Source organism: Ahaetulla prasina, chromosome 1 (genome assembly GCF_028640845.1).
Source record: "Ahaetulla prasina isolate Xishuangbanna chromosome 1, ASM2864084v1, whole genome shotgun sequence".
Taxonomy (NCBI): domain Eukaryota; kingdom Metazoa; phylum Chordata; class Lepidosauria; order Squamata; family Colubridae; genus Ahaetulla; species Ahaetulla prasina.
In genome coordinates this window covers 222,911,297-222,928,922 of record NC_080539.1, presented here as the reverse complement: position 1 = coordinate 222,928,922, position 17,626 = coordinate 222,911,297, and the positions used below count along the sequence as shown (strand labels likewise).

The 17,626-nt window shown below is 37.0% G+C and overlaps 1 protein-coding gene across 1 annotated transcript in view; it reads right to left on the bottom strand.

Moving 5' to 3' along the window:
• The window catches only part of KCNH7 (potassium voltage-gated channel subfamily H member 7), a 408,359-nt gene that overhangs the window by 53,113 nt on the left and 337,620 nt on the right, over positions 1-17,626 (bottom strand). The window contains exon 9 of the mRNA XM_058191645.1: positions 15,816-16,015. Coding sequence (XP_058047628.1) covers positions 15,816-16,015 — 200 coding nt within the window. The remainder of the gene's footprint in view (positions 1-15,815; positions 16,016-17,626) is intronic.

The window sequence follows — 17,626 nt, the reverse complement described above, 5'->3', positions numbered from 1 at the left end:
ACACCTCAACAGCCTACACCCCAAAATACAATTCACCATGGAAACAGAAGCTAACAAGCAACTTCCCTTCCTGGATGTTTTACTCTACAGGAAATCCAATGGCTCCCTAGAACACACCATCTACCAGAAGAAAACACACACAAACCACTATCTGCACGCACTCTCACATCACCACCCAGCACAGATCAACTGCATAGCCAAGATACTCATCTCCAGAACAAAACGCTTAGCTGATGAACAACACCTAAAAACCGAACTACACACTCTCACAAACGTACTAACATCCAATGGATTCCAAAGAAATAAGATTACCAAACTAATCCATAAAGAAACCCCCACTAAAATCCAAGACAGAGAACAAGAAAACGGCAAAGCCCTCCTCCCATATATAAAAGGTACCACAGACAGAATCAGCAAGATCCTCCATAAACACAACATGAAGACAGCATTCTGCACAAACTGAAAAATATCCACCATCCTAAGAAACCCCAAAGACAAAATTGAGTTAAAAAATCAAGGAGTATATGAAATCCCATGCACCGCCTGCAGCACCACATACATCGGACAAACCAACAGAAGAATAAGTGCACGCATTGAAGAACATAAGAACTGAGTCAAAAAAGAGGAAACAACTTCTTCCCTGGTCCAACACCTTAAAGCCACAGGACATAAAATTGATTTTAAAAATACCAGAACTGTCGCCAAAACTGAACACTTTAACAACAGAACAATCAGAGAAGCCATTGAGATAGAAAAACGCCCACACAGCATGAATAAATGAGATGATACCTCCCGCCTACCAGCTATTTGGAAACCCGCCCTTATTGACAAACGAGTCCCTAACACGAGGAATGACACCAGATCCACACTCACGAGATCCACACAGGATGTCACCACCACACATCCACCCAGAAAGCAGACCCAAACCCACACTGATCAGGAAGCACGACCACAGACCAGAAGCCAGACCGTAGCTGCATCATTAGCCATTTCAAACCCATCCAATCCATACATGCAGCAGATTGACACCCACCATGAAGTTGTAGCACGACCACGAATGCGAAGCCAAACAACAGCAATGCAGCTCACCAACTCAAATCCTCCTGCATCTCAGACCAACCTGAGCACAACCAAGCCCCCCCCAAACAGAACACACCCCCATCCAATCAGAGCACAGCCAACCCCACCATCCAATCAGAGCACAGCCAAACCCCCAAAACAAATCAGAACACACCTCCACCCAATCAGAACACAGCCAAGCTCCCAACCAATCAGTTCAAACCCCCACTAACAGTTAAAAGGAAGAAACAGCTGCGATCACACATTTCTCCTAGAAGCATGAAGCTGTAAACACCTAGCCTGAAGATGGCGAATGGGATTTCGTCGAAACGTCACCAAGACACTTCCAATTTTATGCGGGAGAAAACCCGAATAACCAAAGACCTATACACGTATACATATACATATACATATACATATGCATATACATAACACACACACACACACACACACACACATTTATTTAACTGCAGTAGTGATGTTGGGAATGGGAGATTAGCCGGAGATTCAGACACTAAAAACGTTAAAGGAAAATCTACACCTGTCAATCCAAACAAAGCCATAGAGAAATCCACCAAGAATGAATTTCTAAAGAAAACCTCAAGGTAGCGGCAGATATTTCTCTTTCTGGGTGCAAAGAGAAAATAATGCTCAGTTCCATTCAGTCGCCCCTACTCCACCCAATGCAAGGGATTGCAGGGTCATTTAAAGGAAAGATATTTATTTATTCATATTTTTCTCTCAGAGAGGGGCTCTGGGGAGTAACTTATTTTATGGACTGGTATTGTTGGAGTTGGAGAATTTTATTTTGGGTCTGTTTATGAAACATTCTGGCTGTGGGCATGGAGGATGAAATCACTCTCTTCCAAAATAATTTCTTTCCTGCTTCTCAACTTCCTTCCATGGGTTTTTTTTTTTTTTGGTTTTGATGAGCACGATCAAGGGTTGAATGCTGAATGAATCAGTGGCTTTCACTCCGGGGGCGGGGGGGGGGGAGAAAGAAGGAATAGCCTTTAGCGCACATGTATTCCCTCCCAGTTATATTTTCCAAGCTTCCAAGCTAATGAACTGCAGTGGCGCAGTGGTTAGAGTGCAGTACTGCAGACTACTTCTGTTGATCGCCAGCTGCCAGCAGTTTGGCAGTTCAGATAGCTCCAGGTTCAAGGTTGACTCAGCCTTCAATCCTTCCAAGGTCGGTAAAATGAGGACCCAGATTGTTGGGGGCAATGTGCTGACTCTGTAAACCGCTTATCGAGGGCTGTAGAGCACTATGAAGGAGTATATAAGTCTAAGTGCTATTGATATTGCTTAGCGGGTAAGGGCATAAGATGAGATGCAAAGACTTTTTCTTACAGTGTTTAAGAAAAAAAGTTTATTGAAATTATTTTTTTCTTTTTTTCTTTTTTTTCTCTTTTTTTCTTCTTGGTATTACTTAGTTTTAAAATGGCCTTTAAGTAAAGAGATTTAACCACTTCTAAAATATTGGAAATTTCTTCACTTCAGATACGGAAATTGAAAGAAGATATTAAAGACAGTCTAAGGAATTTTTTACAGGAGCTTATGGAGGCTCATCTTTCAGAAATAGATCAAAAATTTAATGAAATGGAGAAAGAAATACTGGATTTTAAAGATATGGTGGAAGAGCAGAGGAGGGAGATGAAAAAATTAAAGGAATCAATTACCCATTATTGTTATCTAGTATTCAGACAGAAGAAAGACTGGATGAACTTAACCAAATTAATTTAGATTTGCAAAGGAAAATAGATGAAGTTCAAATTAATTTGAATTTAGAAAATAAAATAGATGATATTCAGGTTAAGGTAGATAAGGCAGATGAAGAAAGGGTTATATTACAATATAAATTAATGGAATATGCTATAAGGGTAAGGGTTTAAGAGAATATAAAGAGGAAAATTTGAAAGAGATTTTTATTCAGGCCTTTGCTCAGATAGAGGGAGTGGAACCAGAAGATTTTGAAGTTAATATTGAAAAAATTTATCGTGTTAATTCTTGGTTGGCAAGGCAGAAGTGTTTACCGAGAGATGTGGTTATTTATTTTACAAATAAGAAGATTAGGTATGGAATTTTGCAAGCATTTTATAAAATAAATTTCAAATATTAGGACAAGATATAATAATGATGAAGGAAATTCCTCCTAAAATGTTAAGAAAGAGAAAAGAATTTGCCTTTTTAGTGGATGAGCTTAAGAAACATCAGATATATTTTAGATGGGAGGTTCCAGCTGGTTTAACAGTGAATTATAAAGGAAGAAAGTATTTTCTCAATACAGTTTGTAAAGCACGAGATTTCTACACTAATGTATTAAAGATTGGGAACTCTTTATTAATAGATGTTAAGTTGAATGGTGAATAGATGGTGGAAAATGTGTAAGACAGAAGAAGGGGAAGGAGAATGTTTAAATCTATTATATATGATTATGATTAATTTTTGTAAATGATTTATTTTGGATATAAATGTGTAATTTTAGGGGTACTATTTGATATATTTGAGGTATAAAGGAATAGGAAGATGGAATATTGTTTAACTTTGGAGGATAGATAGTAAAATTTAGGAATATGGATTAAATATTATATTTAAGAGATGGATGTAATGTTGTTATATGGCTAATTAGAATTTAATTGTTAAAATATATATTTTGGATAAGTTATAGGTGTAATTTTAATGTTATTTGATATAAGCAATGTAAAGTGAAGATTTTAATTATTACAATTGATATATTGGATATTTGTAATATTATTTGATGTATATAAATGTCAAATGTGAAAAGATGGACTATTGTTTACCCTTGAAGGTTGGACAGAAAAATTTAAGAAATTAAGTTGGAAATATGAACTATTTTTGAGAGACTGCTTAAGGAAGAAAGACATTTTAGAAGAACCCTTGGTGAATATTGGAAGATGGAATGTTGTTTTGATATTGATTGATGAAGGTTGGATATTAAAAACTATGTACTTTATTCAAGAACAAACACTAACACAATCGGAAATTTCTGAGAACTCTAGGAGTGGAATGGTCTGATATATAATGGATTGGAAGAAATGTATTTTCTTTGTTTCTGGAAGGGGAGTTGAGGTTTTAAGGAGTGACTATGGATTATGATTTGTGTTATATTTTAATTTTTGTTGTTAGTTTTATACCCTGTATTCGGTTCTGGGAAGTCCTGGGGGGTGGGGGGAGGAAGGGGAAGGGAGGGGGAGGGGGGATGAGGGTAGAAAATGGATTGATGGTTAATGTACAAAGATGATTGAAGAAGTATAATTAATGTAAGATCGGAGCTGTCTGGCTACCACTTCAGAATGACGGGAAAGAAGGAAGTAGAAGACAGAAGGAGGTAGGAAAGAGAAGAGGAGGAAGAGGAAAGGAAGGAAGAGGGATAGAAGAGGGAGAAGAAAGGAGTAGGGAGGAAGAAGGAGAGGATGTAGATAAGAGAGGGGGAGGATGGTTGTGGAAAGTAGAAGAAGGTAGAGAAGGGAAGAGAGTTAAGGAAGGGGGTGGTGACCGGGCAGGTCCGATTAATTGTATATGATGGTACATTAAATAGGTTATTGGATATAAATGTTAAAATAAAACTTTTTTTTTTTAAAAAAAGATGAGATGCAAAGACCTAAATCCCCTTTTCTGTCTCCCACCCCATCTTACAAAGTTTTTTTATATTCAAAAAGTTTTTATTAGTCAAAAAAGGTTTATACAAATACATTTCAGGTATGGTAAATTTTCATTTTTCTTATCTAAAATAAGAATTTTACTCAAATTTTTTAACACATACAACAGCCATATGGCAAGCAGGTGACACGAAGTAGCTAAGTTTACAAATTTTAAATACGTAATAAAGAAGAGTCAAGAATAAACAGAATATCGTACAAAGGAGAGTAAGGAAAACCAACACAATCCCAAATATCTTTATCACTTCCTAGTTTTAGATCTCAGAACTCTGGGTTCAGCCTGACCCAACTCCAGGGCCGCAACAGCGGCAGCCGCTTCCTCCCCATGATCTCTAACCTCCCTTCTTCAATTCCTGGGTCATCTGATTCCAGGAAGGCTTTGTGTTCCTCCACATAGGCCGTAGCCTCCCCAATTGTACTGATTTTTTTCGTAATGCCCTCCCGGAAAATCATCAATCCCTCTGGCATCAGCCATCTGAAGCCCACTCCCTTCTGGTACAATTTGCTTGACAAAAAATAATATTTCTTTCTTTTTTCACGTACCTGTCTGGGAATCTGCCTCAGAATGGCTATCTCCCTGCCCCTGTAAATCAGTGCCCCACTCCTATGTTTTCTAAGAATTTCATCTCTCGTCTCTCTTCTCACAAATTTGACATGAACCTCTCTAGGAACTGCATGCGTGCGTGCATATTGCTAATTAACTCTATAAACTCGATCCACATCCCAATTCATGAAATCAACACCTCTCCCAAGAAATTCTCCCAACAATTTAGTCACAACATCTCTCAAGTCTTCTTGGTCCACTTCTTCCAAATTTTGAAACCTAAGGAAATAAGACATTTTATCCATCTGTAGTCCAAGCACAGCATTGCCTGTCGTCTCCTCTCTTTTCTGCACTGCCCGCATCTCACCCTCAAACCTTCCACTTTCTGCTTGTTTTCTGCTGAAACTTGTTGAGTATCCTTTAAATCCTTTTGGATAGTCACAATTTCTGCTCTTATTTCATCCAATTTCTTGTCCATATTAGATAACTTTTCCAAAATTCTCTCCATCTCTCCAGTAGTTGGTCTCTGACCTTTTGCCATTAAGGAAAAAAAAATACAAAATCCTCAGGCAGGCACAGTATCCTTGTAATTTCCTCCGGATCCACCAGGGGGCACTCACAGGAGCAACGAGTCCAGAGTACAGTTAGTCAACCAGGAAGCCGAAGGGAAGTGATGTCATCAAAATTCTCATAGTGAAGGCGGAAGCTGGACGCCACCACTGTTCCCCAGAAGGAGGGGGGGCCTCAAACCTTCCCTCCTAAATTTCTCCATCACCTCTTCTCTCCAGAGCTCCACAAAACCGGTAATCTTCTTATTTTAAGTTCTCCTCTCTCCCGAACATCTTACAAAGTTTTTACTGTTTGTTTGAATTCTGCTTAAGAACCATAGGATTAAGATAACGTTTCTCTTCCTTTTCAGTGGTACACAGACCAAAACCACGCAATTCCTTCCAAGTAAACAGGGCAGAGAGGGATTTTTATTGGGAAAGGGTTGGCAGCAGGGGTGAAATCTAAAAATTTTCCCTACCGGTTCTGTGGGCATGGCTTAATTGGTGGGCGTGGCTTGGTGGTCAGATGACTGGGTAGGCATGGCCAATAACAATAAATAATAAAAATAATAAACAAAGTATAAAAAACAATAAGAGGTACCAAAAACCAACTTTCACACTTTACACACACACACACACAACACTACACTACACAACACAACTGACTCACACGCAATGTAAAAGCAGCTGCACTTCACACTTCACACAGTCACAAAAAGCTCAAAAACCAACTTTCACACTTTACATACACACAACTCACACACACACACACACACACACACACACACACAAAATGCCAGATACAGCTTTGTGAGATTTTGTGTGTTTGTGTAGTTAGAGTGAAACACTACAAAAACACACCAAATCTCAGAAAGCTGCACAAATATTTTATTTTATTATTTTATTTTATTTTATTGTGGACTTCAATTCCCAGAGTTCCTCAGCCAGGAAAGCCAGCCAGCATTAGTTGATCACTGAGGAAATAGATTAGCTAAGCAATTGATTCTGTCTGGGCTGAAAGTGAAACTGCTTTCAGGCTGGGAAAAAAGCCATGCATTCATCAGTAATCAGGTAAGTGCCTTAGAATCTCTACTCTTATTTGTAGAAAATATGTTTTCTACAAGTAAGAGTACAAGTAAGGTTTTGCTGATGAGGAACTCAGGTGAGATCGCCAGAGGAGACTTTAAATTTATTTTTTAAAGTTTAAAGGCTCTGCCGATCTCAGCTGAGGGGTGGGATCCTCAAAGGCTTTTTTTTACTTTTAAAGGCATGTTTTGGCTGAAGAAAAACCGGCTTTTAAAAATAAAAAAAACTCAAAAACCTCTGCTGATGGTGTGGCTCAGCAGAGGCGGGGGTGGCGGGGCCAGGGATTTTTGCTACCGGTCCTCCGAACCAGCAGTCACCATCGCTACCGGATCGTGCGAGCCGGTCCAAACTGGGAGCATTTCACCCCTGGTTGGCAGTAGCATCTTCTTCTGAGTTGTGGGTAGAAAAACAGTAGGGTTGTGGAGAAGGGTTGGGAGTCCCTTTATAGGAGCCCAAAAGACCCAGCCTACCACATTCCATGGGTACATATTGTAATTAGCACAAGATAGTCAGATGAAAAAGAGTACAGAATCAGGAGGGAAAAGATAATTTAGATTACAGCGACTCTAAGTAGAAATGTTTTTTAGACAGGTGACTTCACAGAAGAAGACAGAAATGGAAAAAGAAATCCTAACCTCTTCGGGCAGTGAATTCTTTCTTTAGGGCTTGCAGAAAGCATTTGCCATTGAAACTGTATATATATACTGATTTTATGAGAAATAGATTGTATGGATCAATATATGCTATTTGAAGAGAGGAAAGCAGAGCCTTTGCGCATATTTTAGCACTCTTTAGAACAGTTCATTGTTTTTTATACTTCAAATAAGGATTGTATCATTGCTATTAAGCTCAATACAACCTTATTTCTCTGTTGTAACAACACTGCATTGCAGAGGAAATTCATTTTTTTAAATCTGTCTGTCTGACTGCCAGTATTTAGAAGGCTGATTCAGTGACAAAACTGAAAATATCAGAGGTAATAATATCTGACTCTTCATTCCATCTGTATCTGATTCTGCAAAATTGGAAGATGGCATATAGAAGGTGATGATGGAGATGAAGGCAGACATTACATAATGCTCAAAGGATGAAAATTCAGTTATACACTGAGGTAAAAATATAGCTTACTTTGTAAGTTAATAAAAAAGAAAGGAAGAATAGTTAAAAGGAATCTCTCATAAGGAATTACATTTACTTTGAATTTTATTTCAGTGTTCTTCTACTGCCTTCCAGTAGTGACATCCACAGAACTGGTGAAAGCTAGAAGAAAGGGCTTGAATCTTAAACAGTGTACTATCTACCAGAAGTGTCACAAAATATTTGCATTCTTATCATATAATAAATCTTGGGGTTTTTCTTAAGTCTTCTTCATAAATTTTCCCATAAATCAAATGGTCTGTTTTCCAAATGACATTGATTTGATTGTAGTATTTGAAGTAAACACTCATATTTACTTGTTAATAAGCCCTATCCAATCTCTATGGGCTTTCACTCAGAATAGAATGCTTAGGAGTGCAGCCTTAGGCAGCAAGGTGAAAATTATTTATTGGGTGATTTAGCTGTGAAATTCAACAAGTTTATCAGTTCTTCTTTTTAACAGAGAAGGTACTTTAGTACTGATAAAGAGTCATCTCAGTAACTCCTATTTGCCTTCAAAATCTGGATGATGTGACACAGTCATAAAAGTATAAATACAAGCATTCCAATGACCATCATTTTCCCCCCGACTTATCATTTCAATTGTCACCCAGTGTGGTTTTTCTCTTCGATATTTGTGAGGGTTCACTAGTTTGACCACATTAAACTTTACGATAACTTATTATTCTTTGTTATTTTTGCATCATACCATACCAGAGAGCCTTTTGGCATCAAAAGACGGTTATCTAAGCCTTTTGAAACATAAATATCATTTTATAGGAATATACTCAGAAAATCAGACAAGGCTAAATTGGGTAATGTAAAATTGAGCTATTGTACATCATTCAGCACATAGGTAAGTGTATAAAGAAATTTCTAAGTAGCAAAGGTGGGTCAAAATTATGAATTATAATGGATATTGCTCTATCTATTATATAAAAGAATTCACAAACCAGCATGACTAAGGCATTCCACTAACATTTAAAAAAAATAAAATATGTTCAGAATCTGCTAAAGTGTATTTTACATTTTAATCTTCCTAAAAAGATTAAATATCAGTAATATCAGTTTGGTTGACTTGATGTATGGAAGACCATGAAAGAATGAAAATTAGGAAAGGAAACACACATATGACTCTCCTCCAGATTGTGTCTTTATAACGAACAGCATGCAAACTAATCAATGCTAAATGGATACAGCAAAGTAGACAAAATGAACCAAAGTGAATTGGAATTCTAATAAACTCAATCTGATATACCGACAGAGAATTAGAAGGAGAAGTGCAAATGTTTTTGCATTTCTTTGATTTAGGCCCACCTGACTCCAAACGCAGCTCACAATTTAACAAAGAAAATAAAATACAATGCCATTCAAAAATGGTACAACAGTTAAAAAAAAATCTAAATAAGCAACAGCAGATAAAAAGCAAGATGACGCATCCAGCCAACACAGTACTCATAAGAAGTTCCAACCACTTTAGCTTAAGACCTGGAAGAAAGGTAGATCTTCAAGTCCTCTAGAAAGTTATCAGTATGGGAGGAGAGTTCCCATTGTGAGATCCTTGGTGTTCTCTGAGATTGGTTATTTCCTTGTAGATGTTTCATTATCAAAATAGGTTAACGTCATCAGACACTGATGATGTAATCTAGTTTGGTAATGAAATGTACAGCAGTTTTTGTAGTATTTGAAGAATGCTATCATTTCCTCCCTTAGTTTCCTCAGTCTTTCTTCACAGGAATTAATTTGTAGTTTTCTGATCAGGCTCATTGCCCTTCTCAATACTTGTTCCGGTTTGGCGGAATTCTTCTTTAATGCTTTTTAAAAATATGATACATAGGTGGGGTCTAATCAGTGTTGAACAAAGTGGAAGTATTTCTTCTGGTGTTTTGGAAACCGTTGGTTTCTACGGTTCTACGTTCTTCACGCAATTGATTCACCTTCAGTTTGCAGTCAATCATTGTTCCAAAATGAATTTTACAGGTGCTGTTATCAGACAGGCATTCCTCAGCTTATATTTGTCTGTCTTAGTCCTATTTCCTAAATACATTATTTGTTTTGTTTGTACCTATCTGTGTTATTTTTTCTCCCCAGATCATGTCTCTAATCTATGCCAAATTTCACTTGTCTTCCAGAGTACTTGATAATTTTATGTCACCTGAGAAGCATTTTTCATTAAAATACTGAATAGTGCAGAATGTGAGATTGAAAAAAAAATGCATCTCATTAAATATCTCACTTTATTTTTATGAGAAATCTTTGATGAGAACCTATTAAGAATGACTTTTATGCCAGCCATTTATTCACTTTAATTGGCCTGCCATTCAAGTCATGATTAAATAGCTTGTTAATTATAATATTGTGGGATACTTTATCAAATGTTTTGGTGAAATCAAGGTATTATACAGCATTCCCAAGGTTTGTTAAATAAGGCTAGTCTGCCAAGGCTTTTCCTTGATAAAATTTTGTGTGATGATTTTTAATAAGTTTGCTTTGTTTTCTATGATCTGCTCTAGAGTTTCCCAGGTATTGTGGTAGACTGAACTCTAGTTCCCTGCATTCTCTCTTCATTTTGAAAACGGGGACATTTGTTTTCCATTGGTCATCTGGTAGGTCATCTACTCACTAGTGGTCCTCCAAATGAAAACCTAAAAATCTGTTCTTTTTCAGAATTTGGACTGTGATTAAAGTAAACCCCAAATCCTGTTCATCCAAACATAATGCACATAATGTTATTGGTAGCACAAACTTTGAAAAGTGTCGTCTACATTGAGATATATAACAAAAGAAAAGGAGAGATGAAGTAAAATAAAAAAGTGTTTAAAAATAATGAATTATATTCTTGGCCTATCTCAGTTCGAAGATACCATTCATTGGATCAATCAGTCATTTGGAATAAAGTAAGAAAAAAGTATTAACTTCTCTATTTATAATAAATATGGTATGTCATAAAGCTTTATTTTCATAAACTTATTGTACCTAATCCAGTATTTTATTCCTTTTTAATTTTTTTTATTCCAATGTAATAACATAAACACTTTAAAAAGCATTTTAAATAACCCTTCATAATATTAACAGTGAGTATAATTACACAAAGCATGAATTAACTTTTCACAGCAGGAACTAATCTTTCTTTAGACTAGACTAGACTCAATTTTCATAATTCATCCTGGCCACAAACATCTCCCACGATTTCCTTGGAATCTCAGAAAGTCTGCTAATTGCTACTGACGACAGGTGAGAAATTCTTCATGATCAATTACCATGCATGTTCAAATGATTGAAAGAATATGTGAGTTCAACTCATCTGCAAATGGATCTAAGAGAAATATTTTTTAAAAAATGTTTACTACTAACATGCACATAGTGAGAGTGAAAAAACACTAACACAACTGAAAGCATAGAGTGATAGGCATGATGGCTTTATTCAGAATTGTGGGGCTAAACCAGACCATAAATATGGCACCTTCAAAATATTTTTCAATTTAGATTTCAGGTTGTTGGTTTTTTTTGGTTTTTTGGTTGCCCAAACCTGATTTTGCCCTTCAATTTATCAATCACATTGCTAAATAAGAAAAAAAAAAGCTATTTGAAAGAAAAATCATTAAAATAAATTTAAACTCAACAGTTAACATGGGATATTCAATTTTACACTGGAATTAAATTGGATATATAAATACCTCCTGCTCTTACCAGTAAGTGGTGTTATTCCATGTATTAAGATATGAAGCAGACAAGAAAAAGATAAATCTTTCATAAGTACAACATATAAAAAACAGTTGGAACAACAACCTTGCATTAAAAGTCATTTGGTTATTTTCCTAAAGATACGGAATTTCATGAGCATAAGAAGTACCATATTACACAATGCTGCTGAATTATGTTTACTGCTGCATTTGGATTTGAAGCAGGAATCTCATACCTGTTCACGTACATGCAATAGCAAGTAGAGTGGTTAACTGACATCCCACACCCAGCTTATTGATGAATATGAGGTGGGAAGCCGTTTAAGATTGCTTTTCGATACACAAAATCTTACACCTTGTACTATTCAGCTGCACAAATATTTAGTGATTCAGCAATATTGGTTGGAGTAACTAGATGTCACTTCTTTTAATGTATTGTAAACATGGCTTTGACAGAACTTCACAAATAATAGGCTGGTTTCAGACCAAGTCTGAAATGGGCCTCTGGTGGCTCAGACTGTTAAGACAGTCTGCTATTAACACAGCTGCTTGCAATTACTGCAGGTTCAAGTCCCACCAGGCCCAAGGTTGACTCAGCCTTCCATCCTTTATAAGGTAGGTAAAATGAGGACCCAGATTGTTGGGGGCAATAAGTTGACTTTGTATATAAATATACAAATGGATGAAGACTATTGCTTGACATAGTGTAAGCCGCCCTGAGTCTTCGGAGAAGGGCGGGATATAAATGCAAATTAAAAAAAAAAAAGTCAAATAAAATCTTGCAACTTTTGTCCAACCATTTTCTGAGAGCTTTAATAGTTCATTTTACAGATACAGGTAGTCCTCAATTTACAACAGTTCGATTAGTGACTCTTTGTTTCAGTTACAAAAGCACTGAAAAAAGTGACTCATGACCGTTTTTCACACTTATGACCACTGCAGCATCGCCATGGCCATGTGATCAAAATTTGGACGCTTGGTAACTGGTTTTTATGTATGATGGGTGCAGTGTCCCCTGGTCATGTGATCACCTTTTGTGACCTTCTGACAAGCAAAGTCAATGGGGAAGCCAGATTCACTTAACAACTGTGTTACTAACTTAACAACGGCAGTGATTCATTTAACAACTGGGGCAAGAAAGGTCCTAAAATGGGGCAAAATCCATTTAACAATTATCTTGCTTAGCAAGACAAAATAATTTGGGCTCAGTTGTGGTCATAAGTTGAGGACTAACTGTATTCTTTTAATTAATTCTGATCAGATGAATGTTGGCACTAACAGTGAATTCTGCCATTTTAGACGTTGAGGTAGAAGTATATTTCACTGTTTGCAAGAAGTGTAAACTAGGTATATTAACTGTTGCAGAAACTAGGCTAAATTAGGATGTTTTCTGACAAAGGGTGTTTTTGATGTTGAATTTTCCTGATTTGGCATATTGTTCTTTCATATTGACAGCACAACTTAAAAAAAGGACACTGTAGGTAAAAAAAAAAAATCCTTTTGATATTTTTCTTCCCTTTTCAACTTTTAAGTCCCTCGCACAAGATCAGCCATTCCATTAGCAGGGGAATCAAAAATCAAGCATAGGGAATGAAACACAACACCTTCGTGAAAGTAATTTGTACACCTGCTGCTGAATTCAACTTTTTTCTTTCTTTCAGTTTACTGGTCCATCTTCTAAAATATTTTATTTCCTTGAATGGTACCTGCAGACAAACATGCAGGCTGTTTTTAGGTGGTAAGCTTAGGAGGAAGGTGTTGGTTGTGCAGTATTTCAGTTCCGATTCCCAGAAGGTGCCGCCAAAAAACAGCACCTCTGGGTAGCTCCTTCATCTTGCAGGAACCCAGGATTGCACATCAGCCTTTTGCGCTTCCTGTGCAGTCCAAGGAAATAGTGCAGTTGCTTTGAAAGCTTGCAGGCAACTGTTAACACTTATTGTATGCTCCTGGGCCTTCTAAAGAACCTTTTGGAATCAGATATGAAACTCTGCACAGTTCCACGAAACTATTTCTGTTTATGGCTCACGATAACATACAACTTCAATTATCTTCCATGTGATCTTGTTTAAACTGATTTTTGTTGCAGCATTTATAGTTTCAAAGGCAGGAGTCAGTACTGCAGTCTTATGTAGAAGGCCTTGTGGGATATTAGGTTTTTCTTGAAGAAAGTGAACTGGGAGCCTGCATTCCCACAATGATGGAAAACCGTGGCTCTGGTTAGAGTCGTAGATGATTAGATCGACTGTAAGAACAGGGCCATCAAAACACATTTGAGCCATTGCTTTATATCAACATCAAATGCATTAATTGTAGTTTAAAAGGTGATTTTCAATGCACCCAAGGATTTAGGTAGGTTTGCCTGATGAGGTTTGGAAGTCTCATGGACTGTACGGCAAACAGCTTTGGAGACCTGCTTCAATTTCAGAAATGGATGGTTGTTTTAAAAAAGTAACGAATGGCTCCATTTTGAGAAAAAAAATGGGCATGGCTTCCCTCCCTCCATTCATTCATTCACCCATGGACTAGATGGCCTACAAGGTTCCTTCCAACTTTGTTAATTTGTTTTTTATTTAAACTAGAATGCAATTATTTTATCAGGGGTCTGTCAGAGTATATTCATGAACTGGAATAGGGCATAGTAACAGTTCAGCCAATGAGGGCTGTTTAGTAACTGAAACCTACTGTTTGTTGTACGGGGCCATAAGAGACAGTTTAGAGCCTAGGCGTGGCTTAACTGTTCTGTATATAAGCTTGAGGGCACTAGCTTCTCCCTCCTCCATTTTGCCTTCTCCATTTTGTACTTCCATTTTGTGCTGTGTTTGTACTTGCTATTTCTCTTCTCTACAATGTGGAAAAAACTACAATGGTATTGTATATAAAGACATTTTCTTATGAAGTTGAATCCTGCAGAATTATTTAATTGTGTCGGATTGTGTGTGCTGCAACAAACTCTGACAGGGGCCTTGGTGCTCCCTGAGCTTGGCTGTTTCCTTGCAGACTTTTCATTATCTAAATTAGGTAACATCATCAGTGCTGGACTACCAAGCTCAGAGAGTACCAAGGACCCCTCATTTCAACCCTGAGCTACAAATATTATTCTTTATTGGTAACTATTTTATCACCTTGTTGGATCCAAATCTTGACCAGATGGATCAATTTTACCGCAGCAAAGTCCTTTAGTATCGGTGGCATTTGGATCAGACTTAAAGCAAGTTAATTTAGGATTAAACTGTATATTTTATGAATATGCATACTCCTCTCATCTGTGGAAATATTTGATTTTGCTGAAATGCACCCTTGGATGTGACAGTTAAAAGCAGAAGAACATTGGAGCATGATATATATTTTTCTGCCTGTTTTTTTTTAATTAAAAATATTGCATGTGCTTATTTTTGTGTGTGTATACACCCCTAGTGGCTACTCTGGAAAAACAGCTAAGTGCGCATTATGACCTGGAATGAACAAAAAGGAAGAATTATCTCCTCACTTTGGGATTCTTCTTTCAATTGCTGCTTTTGAGTTGGCTTTCCATTGAAAAAAACGAAAAGGACATATGTAATTACAGATTATATTGTATAATTTGACCTTTAAGCATCTTCCTCAAGGCATGTAGAATGGTATTTCCATCATCCATGGAATATATTTTGGCACTAACTGTGTATAAAGTTATGTTACTTTCAGCAAAAAAACCAGCAGTTATCATTTTATGGAGCAAGGCTTGATTTTTAAGCAATTCTAGAATAATTGCTCATGCAATCTTTGTCAAAGAGATTTTGTATACAACTGACATTGAAAGATCTACAGGTTACTTCCTCCAGTCAAAATTGGCTGTTTTCCAAAGTGTTATGCTACGGCATCTTGAAATTTATTTATTAAAACCATGTATACGGCTGCCCATCTCCCAATACAATTTAGGGGCAAGGGCTAAGAAAACATAAAACCACAGAAAACAATAATTAACAAAGAGTTAAGTGTGGTTAGGGTTGGAAATAAAGCCTTCTATTACCATCAAGCTTGATTTTCTTTCTTTTCTACATGTTTGTGTGCAATTGTTGCTAGAAGCAAACATACATACCATGTTCATGTCGATGCCATTGGTGTACGTCCACGCGTGTTGGAAATATTCCTCGAGCCTCTGCCTTAATGGGTTGGGAATCTGATGAAAGCGAATGAACTCTTTCACACGTAGCATCTGCATGTGATACCGTGCCGTTCCAGAATATAGTCTTTGGATTATTGCGGATACGTTTCCAAAAATGCTTGCATACATTAATGCTGGAGGTTAAAATAAAAGAAGAAAACAAACGGTTGGCTAATATCATTGTATCCATCCAAAATTACCTATATATCTCAAAATATGTGCAATACAATACTTTTCAAAAAAAACAACCCTACATTTTACAGAGGAGGCCACTGAAAGGGACACATACCTCTTGCCACTTACATAAATTGGCAAAAACTGGGAAACAATGATTGTCCCAATTAAGTATGCAGCCGTGGCCACTTGTCCAGGCGCCACATAGAGGCACTGGATCATGCATCATGAAAACCTAATGCTCCATTTCTAAAAATATGCCAGGTATAAGAAGTACCGAAAGTTGTTTACAATTACTGGATGAATCACTCTGCCTAAAGCCAATGGGACAATTCCTACAAAGCTGCAATTTACAGTAATTCTAACGTGTTCCAACATGCATCAGTAACAAAAATTCAGGATATGCTATTAGATATTTGATTAGCAACACTGTGTGAGAGAAAAAAAATAAATTTTCCTCCAAATATGTGCCAATGAGTATCTTTATTTGGCTGTCTTATGTCAAGAATGCTGCTCTGCCTTTTTTTCCCCCTCCTCCTGGCATCCAACTACTCAGATCCAGGCTGGCTAACCTCTCCCACCAGTCAACGATGATGGACTGTAATATTACCCTGGCTTGGTTTTTAATAGTATAATGATGAAATAAGTCATATGAGAGGCCAAACAACATTAAGTATTTAAAACAGTTGGTCAGAAGAGAAGTTCTGCTTTTCATTGGACGGCATCCAACAGAGTTCTGACTGTGCAAGTGGATTTTCCTTTAGTTGCCCTCAACTCTGCTTCAGAGGAATCTCCTAAATGGAGTGGATTTGGGAGTAGACTGGGCAAGATGAATCCAGTATAATCAGTCCCCAATAGATACAAATTGCTGAAATATTAGAAAATTGGAGCAGACTATTTCTAGTCTCGTGATAAAGAATCTGCCTACAAAATATTTTGGGTTCGGTTCTTGTCATCAAATATACCCGATAACCTGGAGATTCTTACATGCCAATCAATAAATCTAAACACTATTTATTCCAATCATCTAGTTGCCTAAGTCTGCATGACCACAAACAGCAAGAAATATGCCTGGCTAAAATATAGATGACCTCATTTATGATTCAGTTTGTTCTGCAAAGCATTGTACTGACTTTGTGGATTTGAACACATACTTAGAACACATACCCATTTGCACTGAGTTTAGTTTCACCAGACTGACATCTAACTTCACCTTTAAAGCACTTAAAGTTGCTTGGATTATACATGTCCTTAAAATGCCCCAAAAGAACTAAACAAAAAAGGACATAAAGGGGGCATGAAGTCAACAAGAAAGCATTCAATGCTGTGATTGTGGAAAGTTCTTTTTTTAAGTCTCCTGTAGACTTCTCCACAATTGGTTTGGATAAAGGTAATGGGAAAAAGGTGGCAAGTATAGATAAAACAGCACACACCACTTTGCAATATTACAACAATGTGTCACCGCTGAGATAACAAATTTTAGGACTGAACCATTTGTCTCGTCTTTTTAAAACATATTCCAGTTACATTGATATTTGTAACTGTTTGCCTTCTTCTTTTTTTAGATCAGA